Genomic DNA, 10366 nt, shown 5'->3' with positions numbered 1-10366 from the left:
TCAATTATGTTTCCATATTGAGTCTATGATCATTGATTCCGTTATGAATTTGACCATTCTTTAATTTTTTCGTCGAGTTTGGACCATCACGCAACATTAGAACGATTCGACTTATTGACATGTACAAATAAAAATCAGAGTTTATTGACTATGATAGATAGAGAGTAAAAAGTAACAATAAATTACAGAAATTAATTTCCAGTAGATTCTTCCAAAGTCGATTTTCTCATCTTCCATTTTGTGATTTTCAGTATTAGAATCGCCAAATCGATTTTCTTCTCTTTCAAACTCGACAGAAAAGTTAAATAAGGTCCAAATCCATAACAAAATCAATGATTAAGGGCTCAATTTAGAAAAATAATTGATCACAAGCTTAATCCTTAAAACAAGTAAAGTTCATGGACTTAATTATTATTTTTTTTTTTTTGCCTAAAATTAAGTTAAAGTTAATACTATAGAATGTCTTCCGTTTTTAAATTGGGTTTGGGGATTCTCTTGAGTACCTTAAATAAGAGGATGTTTGGTTACATACTTTTCGCTTTCTGTTTGCCTTTTCACTTTAAAAGACAGAGTTTTAAGTGGTTGATAGACACTTTCTATTTGCCTTTTACAATTAAAAAGTAGCTTTTTACAGGAGCAAGGAATCCCTGCTTTTTGAAAAAGCAGTATTTTGTAAAGGCAAACAGTAAACCGTAATAGAAACCAGCAAACAGGAACAACAAACAGCAAGTAATCAAACAAGTCCTAAGGATAGCAAACAATTAGAGGACGAGTCAGAGTCCTCTTAATATTATTTTGAACTGCTATATGAATAAAGTTTTGATATTCTAATTAAAACCATGATTTGGTGTATTAATTCATGAATATCAGTTACTATAATAATAATTTTTGACAGAAGTTACCATAACAATAATTAGTGGTTTCAATTGAATTGAAGATTTTTAGCCCAACTCAATTGGAGTAACCTTTTGTTCAGTTCTCTCAAAATTTACTGTTATTTTTTCAATTTCTTTTTACCACTTTCAGTTCTCTTCTACTAGAATAATTTATAGCCTCATTCATCGTGAAATAAGCAAAACTGTGAATCATCTAAACCTGCCACGGTAACAAATTTGTAATAGAACCAATTAATATTTATTTTTGGCTTTACTATGGCGATAAAAAAATTTGATATTGATACGAATTTGTTTCGCCCTCCAAAACCAATTATCTTCTTCTTCATATTTGATATCCAAATTTTCCAGATTTGGAAGAATGAAACATAAATTATTAAGGAGTGGTTTTAGAGATGTACCATATTGAGTATGTCATAAAGATGATATTTAAAAACAAACTTGCATGTGAGATTTTTGAACATGTAGAGAGACTTAAGTTTCTTCCATTGACCTTTAGGAGTCTTCTCATGAATGACTTCATATAGAACCTCGTTCGACAATCATAATTAGATGGCGACTATATCTTTTTCCTCCAATTCTTGCTTCTTCTCCTTTGTTACCGTGGCAGGTAACTTGTCTAGTAACACCTTATGCAATTCATTCTGTGTCAAAATAGTTTTCATCTTAACTTCCCATATCACGGTTGGGGAATAAGTCTTTGAATGTAAAAAAATTACATGGATCAAGATAAAAAATTTTTATTGTTTAGATCGAAAAATTAAACTAAAAGTTCTTAGAATATTAGAATGACTTGTATTTAAGGAAAAAACTAATTTGATAGAATGACTTATATAAAGAAATGTAGGGAGTATTATGTTCATCCTCAAGTCTTTTCTCAAAACTGATTTAGTATCATAAAAGGTTAGTCGGAGTTCGGCCCATCTTTAACTTTGTTTCTACCCAATTATAAGTTTACAAGTGGACTTAAAGAATTCAATCATGGCCATGTTTGGGAATTAGCTGTTAGCTGATTACATTAGCTGATTTGACTAGCTGATTTGATTAGCTGTTTGTGTAGACCTGTTTGGTAAAAATTAGTTGATTGATAATAACGGTTTGTGCAAAAAGACGAATAAGGGCATTAATTTTGGCGCAGGAAAAGAGGGAGTCTATCTATTAGGGTTAAAGAAGTCCATTAATTTTAATATTGCAAAACGCTAATTGAAAAAACTCATTTTAAGAGATTTTTCTAAATTAGCGTTTTCATCCCAAAACTCTCTCACAAACCTCTCTCCACCAAACACTTCAATTAGCGGTTTCAGTGGTCAAACCTCTAAAGTTGGTCAAAACTGCTTTTTTTTATCCCAAAACGCTCTTTACCAAACAGGACCCATATCAGATAGTTTTCACTTGATCAGTCACCAGCCAGTTGAATCTATTTATTCACTAGATTTAAGCCTTAGCATTGAAAACTACCTATATATATATATTGTATTATTATATTATGCATTTAATTATTGCAAAAAAGAAATCCAATAATTAACAAAATGGATGGGATATCATTGCATTGTGAGTTTATGACTCATTTCTTTCATTTTTCCATCACTATATATATACATTAGACAAGTAATTCAACTCTAATCCAAATTTTGGAACTTCCTTTTACTTAATAACCATCTCCTCCATTTCTCATCACTGTCTCTCCTTTTCTTCACCTGTGTGTCTCAAAGTTTCAATCTTTCTCTCTTTCAATGCATAAAAGAAAGAATAACCACCAGTATCCGATCTTCTTCTTCTTTAATTAAACTTCCGTTTCAGCAACTCAAAATGCTGCCGTTTTGTCCATTCTTGATCCTAGCAACATCACTTCTTGTTATACCTCTGTCGGTGCTTTCCTCTGCTACTTTTCTCCCTCTCGAGAGGACTTTTCCTTTGAACCACCGAGTTCCAATTGATCAACTCAGGGCTCGTGACCGCGTTAGACACGCCCGTCTTTTGCAGGGCTTTGCTGGTGGCGTTGTCGACTTCTCTGTCCAAGGCTCCTCCGATCCCTATCTCGTCGGGTAATTCACTCTTCTGCCTCTTTTGAAGCTTTCTTTAATCTTTTGCAACTTTGCATTGTTCAGAATTTGATAAATTTGGCTCTGGTTTCAGTTTGTAATTGTGCATATTTGTAAATTATAATCACTAGTAGAATTAAAAGAAATTGGGAATTTAGTTCTTGTGAACTTGTGCTGGTAATTTTGAGTATTTGGGGGAATTGATGTTTTTCTGCCTGTCAACATTCCTGATTGACTAATTGACTGGTTTTTTAGGCTACTTAGTTTGTATGCTTAAATTATTATTTGACTAATTTTGTTTTTGCTGTTCTTTTTTGTGGTTGCCTTTTGTGAATCAGGACCAGTGGACCTCGAACTCCATTGTAATATACCTGTCTTGGTTTCTCTTCAGCTGTTTCATTATCGTTAGGATGAGATCCACCACTGTTTTTTTCTCCTACTACGGTGTTTATTGCAGACATTAACTATAATTTGCTCTTTTTTCTTCTTTATTTTAGACTCTATTTTACCAAAGTGAAGCTGGGCTCTCCTCCGAGAGTATTCAATGTGCAAATTGATACAGGAAGTGATGTCTTGTGGGTTACCTGCAGTTCCTGCAGCAATTGCCCACAATCCAGTGGCCTTGGAGTAAATCCTATTTCTTACCTTGTCATTTAGGGCCCCTGTACTTGGTCAATAATCCGATTCGCCTTATGAGGTTTGGATATGTCTCGTTAGCTCCCTAAAATTGCTTAAAGTGCCCTATTGGCTCTGAACTTGCTTAAAGTGATAGTGTTTCAATTCAACTTGTTCACATCTCCACTTTGCTTTGCTAAGGACTTAGGGGGTTAATCATGTTACTTTAAGCAATTTCAGGGGGCTAATGAGATATTTCCAAAATTCAGAATCTGATTATTTGGCCAAGTACTGCAGGCTCGGGTTCCTTGTGTATTAACCCTACTTTTTAATGAAATTTTGTAGGCTGAAATGCTGAAACGGTTTTTGGTGTAACAGGTGCAGCTCAATTACTTCGATACCACTAGTTCATCAACTGCTGGACCAGTCCCGTGTTCACATCCTATTTGTACTTCAGCAGCTCAAACCACAGCTGCTGAATGTCCTCCGCAGAGTAATCAGTGCAGTTATTCTTTCCAGTATGGAGATGGAAGTGGGACATCAGGCTATTATGTATCAGATACATTTTATTTTGATGCTGTTTTGGGCGAGTCCTTGGTTGCTAACTCTTCAGCTGCTGTTGTCTTTGGGTAAGCTGTTCTGGCTTAAATGGGGAATCGGATGCTTGGGAGTCTTGCAGGTTAAAGAGATATTAGGGTATAGATAAGTGATTGGTGGAAGAATCCGATATGAAACAATATAAACAGTTCACGTGTATAATCTTTTCTTCCAGTGAAATAGATCATATGTACTTAACATGAAACTAGAGCATGATTAGTAGTATAACTTACCAACAATTTGACAAATCAAGATGACAACTTTTTCGGTACTCCAAAGCTTTATCAATATTATTTCTCACTGCTAAACTAGCCTATGTTCAGCAGTGTCATTGTCGTTGGCTCATTGGGCTACACTAGAAAGGATGTCTAGCAATGTCAATGTACATGCTTGTGTTAATTTATTTTCAGACTTATACTTGTTCTAATCTGTGGTTGTTTCTTAAATCTTATTGATCTGCATTGTGTTCTTGGAAACAGATGTAGCACTTACCAGTCAGGGGACTTGAGTAAGCCAGATAAAGCAGTTGACGGGATATTTGGATTTGGCCAAGGTGATCTTTCCGTCATATCACAATTGTCTAAACATGGGGTAACACCCAGAGTGTTCTCTCATTGTCTGAAAGGAGAGGGTAGCGGTGGTGGCATATTGGTGCTCGGTGAGATTTTGGAGCCTGGAATAGTTTACAGCCCCCTTGTGCCATCGCAGTATGTCATCTCTCCCAAAAAACTTTTTGTTTTTCTTACAGATACGTTGCTTTAATTATCTATTGGTCAACTACTGTGACCTTGATTTCATCAAGTGTTTTCGGAAATTTGTGTATTCTGTGCTCTGATGATCATCATATCATATGCTGATTTCATGTGATATGTATAATTTGAACTTGAGAACATCTTATTCACTCTCTCGCTCTTTGCTACTTAAGTTGTTCCTCATTTATACTGGCTCATGGTTCTAAGTCAGAATTTGGTTGGTTGGATCTGAAACAAAGATCCATACTGATGTACGCCTTTATCAGGTTTCAAAGGAACGAACTTTTTATTATGTCCTTCCGCTGGCCATGGAGGCATAGACCTTGGGAGACAACACGACTTAGAGAGACAATCTGCTTGACATGGTTATAACTTGTGTCATTTATATCATGTGAAGTATATACATCACATAACACGATTATGACATGATAATCCATTTTGACACCCCCAATTTTGGATGGTCAAAATATTAACAGGAACTTTTTTCTTTTAATGTGCCAACTGATGGACTATTTAGTGATTCATAGTATGGCCTTACATTCTTATGGCACCTTTTCTATTTTAACCGGGAATCTGCACTCCATAAACTTTACTAATTTTGTTAGAAGTTAAATTTTTAGCTGCCAATATGCTTACAATCATGAGACGATATTTATTTTCTTTTGGCATGAATATTTATCATATGTATTCTTAATGTTATATGATTGTTTAATTTCAATTGATCAATGAACTTTCCAATAAGTTTGATTGCTTCCTCAAAATTTTCAGGCCTCATTATAACTTAAATCTGCAGAGCATTTCTGTAAATGGGCAATTGTTAGCAATTGATCCAGCAGCATTTGCAACATCAAATAACCGAGGAACTATTGTTGATACCGGAACAACTCTGGTATACCTTGTGGAAGAAGCTTTCGATCCTTTTGTCAGTGCTGTAAGTAATTTACTGTTAATGTTCTTACATACTAAATTGAATTGACATTTCGTTTCTCTGAGTGGAAGTTTTATACAATACATGGTTCAAAATGACCTAGCAGAAAGGACATATTGTTGCCATTCGTAATTATAATTTGATCGATTGTAATTAGAAGAATTAATAATGTTTTTGCTCAAGGTATTCTCTTTGCTTTCAAGCATATTGTCAAAGGTGTGCTTGACGTAGAAGGCTTTGGGCTCTAGGCTCTAGGCAATGTCGCTTGAGAAACTGAAAGACGGCCTCTGTTCAAGAGGCACTCATCTTTCTGAGCCTAGCACCCTGCCGGAGGCGTGGCTAGGCACAATTTAATACAACAACAACAACAACAACAAAGCCTTAGTCCCGAAATGATTCGGGGTCGGCTAACATGAACCATCATATAAAACCGTGAAATCAAGTCGTGTTAGCAACACAAATTCTCTCCCTCCACTCTGTCCTATCCACTACCATATTTTCCTCAATCCCCAATAAACTCATATCACTCTCGATCACCCTCCTCCAAGTTTGCTTAGGTCTCTCCCTACCCCTCACCACTACATCCCTTTGCCACTCTTCAGTCCTCCTATCTATATCATCTATGGCTGAAATCAGATTAGGATAAAAAGAAATAAAGGAAAGAGGAAATAAGCTTTGAATGACAGAAATATCACATAGTGAAAATTAGCTATTACATATTAGTAGTAATTAACTTAGGATTCAGTTGAGCTTTAGTTTTTAGATTTAGAATTTACTATTATGAATTATGATATGGAAGAGTCAGTAGTTAATTTCGAATTTATGTCATGCTAAATTTATGATTTAAGGTTATGAATAATTGGATATGATTTGGTATTTGACTATTTATTACATTTTAGAAAAGTTAATTGTTGTTATTTTCTTAGTGTGCCTTGTGTAGTTCAAGTCCTCGCCTAGACTCAAGGATCCCCTGGCGCCTTAGTGCGCCTTGTGCCTTTAATAACTATGCTCTACAAGTCCTCTTTTAACTACATAAGCTTGAAGAGCATGCTGAAAACTGCTTAATACTTCGAAAACTGCTTAATACTTACTAAAGTGGCCGTAAAATGATAAATTAAATTGCGCTGCAGAAGTTTCTAAATTATGATTTCGGCTTGTGATGAACCTGAAGTTTGGTTTGCTTTCTGCGCAGGTAACTGCTGCAGTTTCCCAGTATGCAACTCCAACTATATCTAGAGGAAACCAATGTTACCTTGTCTCTAGCAGGTTCAATCCTCTCTTTTCTTCTTTTTTTCTCTGACCGGTAACTGTTTATACGCTATTCTCTGGCATAAGATAGGTTTTGAAATTTTGTGTTATTCTAAACCGAAAAAGAAACCGTCTTTGTTTCACATGCAGTCTATCTGAGGTTTTTCCTCCAGTCAGTTTTAATTTTGCTGGAGGTGCATCTATGGTGTTGAAACCGGAGGAGTACCTTATAACTCTTGGTTATTACGTAAGTTGTTCCACCTATTAGCTTTTAACTATTCATTCCTTCTGTCTGGTTATTACGTGAGCTGTTCCACCTATTAGCTTTTAATTTTGATATAGCAGGATGGTGCTGCGTTATGGTGTATCGGATTCCAGAGGGTTCAAGGTGGAGTAACGATTTTAGGAGGTTAGATCCTGGACCTGACTCTTTCCTATCTAGTTTTATACGATTTTAGTAACGATTCCATAAGGATGGCTTTTGTTAGTTGATCCAAACTTCTCATAATATTAGAATGGTTGCATTGCAGCAAAGATACGAATCTTTATGATGGTTGAATTAATTCTGTTTTCTATTTTTCGTTTTTCGTGCTTATTTCTTTAACTTGCAGATCTGGTACTAAAAGATAAAATTTTCGTATATGATCTGGCTCGTCAACGGATTGGATGGGCTAACTACGACTGTAAGTTCAGTGCATTCCTCTAATATTTTCTTTTTATTTGTTATCGTTCTTATTTCTATCTTGAAACTCTCGACTTGTCAGGCTCGTCATCTGTGAATGTCTCTGTAACTTCTAGTAAGGACTTCATTAATGCCGGACAGCTGAGTAGTGTGAGCAACTCCTCAAAAGAACTGCTCTTGAAACTACTACCTCTAAGCGTTACGGTTCTGATACTGCACATATTAGCACTAATGAACTTCCAGATTCTGTAATTTAAAGCTCTCTAAAGTTTGGAAGTTCAATTCTTTGTCTCGTGTTGGCTTTTATTTATCGCGGTCGGCAACCCAACCCATATGATTACAGCAGCATTTTTCTTGTAAAGGGTCTTCTTCTTCCAGCTTGAGCTAGCTAGCTACACCAGAAAATTGTAAATTAACTCCACATATGTTCAGTCCAGATTACTGTATGAGTAGTAGTAGAAGATTGGATCAAAAAGCATTGTGCTGATTGTAGAGGCTAATATTGTGAAGCGACGACGATGACGTTTTGCGACAGGTAGAGATCATATAGGGACTTTTCCATTTTAGATCAGCTAGAAACGGGGCTTTTGTTGTGTGTATTGGTTATATTCTTTTGTCTTGGGTGAAGATTGTAACTTGTAAGTCTGTGTTGCTCTTTTCTTGCTTTGAAAGCTCTAATGGAATACAGGAAATCAATTCTATTTATGCTTATGTCCCGTTTATATGGATTATGTGTCGTGTCCGTTCTCTATAGAGTTTTAAGTGTTAGGTTAAGGTTGAGAAACACTATTGATCGCTGTTTTAGAAAGAAAATCACTTGTTATAAACAACAAATGGTTGGCTTGAATCAAGTAAGCTTTAACTAAGGGTGAGCACAAGTCGTTTATAACTGAAATCCAATGGGAGAATAGATCTTTCCAACCTTCTCTCTTATTATCAGTGAATTACTATATCCAGCCTCAAATTTCCACCCATAGTCCCGTGAAAAGACGAAAATATCCTTTTATCAAATTTTAAAATCCTCTCAAACCCTCTAAATTCTCTTGGATCAAATCCGGACTAATTTATCAACGAAAACATGGATCGGAAGAGGGACGACAAAGGAAAAGGACTAATGTTACGAAATTATGTTTGATTTTGTTGATTTTTGGACGTATTGTTTAATCGAATTTGGATTTTTGGAGAATTCGGATTCGTGAGGTAGGGCGTGATGCTATCACGCCTCCACCTCTGGTGCGACGTGATATTCTGGTGCAGCGTATGAATATCACGCTGCACCATAGGTGGAGGCGTGATAGCCTCATGCCCCACCACAGGAGATGGCGTGATATTCATACGCCTTCTCCTGTGGTAGGGCGTGATAGCCTCACGCCCTCACCTATGTGAGGGCGTGATCGCCTCACGTCCGTGTGGGCAAAATTCAATTTTTTTTAAATTTAATTTAGTTTTTATTAATTTTATTTTATTAATTTGATTATTTTTATTTTTTCCCTTCCCGACACGCAGGCGTGTGGCTATCACGCCCCACCGTGCGGTCGGGCGTGTGTCTATCACGCCTCACCGTGTGGTCGGGCGTGATAGCCACCCGCCCGCGTGACAGAAAGGCAAAAAAAAATAGCATTTTTCCATCCAAAACCCATGAAAGGGTATTTTCGTCCTTTCACGAGACTGGAGATGGGAATTTGGGACTGAATATAACAACACCCTATTATTATAAAATCCTAGAAGTTTTTACTTTATATAAAAAAGAGATCAAAACTTCCAAGCCTCCACAAACCCTTCAACTAGTCACATGGAAGGAAAACTACCTACAAACACAGGTCGGCAGGAGTCTATCCCTCGACCCGAGAACTCAAAAGGCACTCCTGACTTCTCGTTGGGTAGAGAATAAGAGACATTCCAATATGTCATCCCACACTAATTGGAGCTGAAATATTTATATTGTATGAGTAAATAATTTAATTTTTTTTTTTTGGGTTCAAAGTAAATAATTTAATTGAATTTAGAGTAATTAAGTATAATATAAATTATGATTAATATATTGGTTAATTAAATTAGGAATAAATATTTTGAAACTGAAAAATTAAATCAAATTAAAGGGATAAGTTGCAAAAATACGCCTAATGTTTATAGCCATGAGCAATTTTACTTCTAACATTTAAAATGATGTAATTTTACCTCTAACGTTGGTAGTCAAAAACAATTTTACCCTTAAAATTGGCAAGTTTGATCAATTTCAAATATTATTGTAAATACAGATATATGTTGTTCCTTATTCTGCACCAATTGCATGTCAGTTTGTTTCAAAAAAAAATTTCATATTTTCTATGATTTAATAATAGAATTGAAGGTTAGTATTTATTAATTTGACGTAATATTTTGATTTTTTTTTGTCCAACTCGTAAAATAGACAATATGTATTTTAATTATTTTTAATTATTTTCACGTCTAATCATATGTTTATGATTTGTCATTTTTTTTGGTAGAAACATGAAAAGAAAAGGACAAAAACCAAAACAAAGAAACCTAACCTGGGATAAGCCTAGGGAAGCTAACCCCAATCCTATCTTCTAATAGAAGATAAGAGAGAAAAATAGGAGGATCAGAAA

General features: G+C 35.5%; 1 protein-coding gene across 4 annotated transcripts; it reads left to right on the top strand.

Annotated features, from left to right (window-relative positions):
* The first annotated feature begins 2470 nt into the window (after positions 1-2470).
* On the top strand, positions 2471-8462 carry LOC136209073 (aspartic proteinase 36). Of its 4 annotated transcripts, none has more exons than XM_066000432.1 (11): positions 2471-2938; positions 3274-3297; positions 3433-3562; positions 3929-4179; positions 4627-4854; positions 5668-5830; positions 7020-7093; positions 7226-7322; positions 7418-7484; positions 7687-7758; positions 7840-8462. In XM_066000432.1, exons 1-11 carry the CDS (start codon positions 2703-2705, stop codon positions 8007-8009), a joined length of 1512 nt encoding a protein of 503 aa, XP_065856504.1. In that variant the 5' UTR covers positions 2471-2702; the 3' UTR covers positions 8010-8462. The 4 variants fall into 4 exon arrangements, with proteins under 4 accessions (XP_065856504.1, XP_065856506.1, XP_065856505.1 ...); XM_066000433.1 differs by having other exon boundaries at positions 2472-2938; positions 7421-7484; XM_066000434.1 differs by lacking the exon at positions 3274-3297.
* The last annotated feature ends 1904 nt before the right edge of the window (positions 8463-10366 follow it).

Source organism: Euphorbia lathyris, chromosome 10 (assembly GCF_963576675.1).
Source record: "Euphorbia lathyris chromosome 10, ddEupLath1.1, whole genome shotgun sequence".
Classification (NCBI taxonomy): Eukaryota; Viridiplantae; Streptophyta; class Magnoliopsida; order Malpighiales; family Euphorbiaceae; genus Euphorbia; species Euphorbia lathyris.
This window is presented reverse-complemented; position numbering and strand designations above follow the sequence as displayed.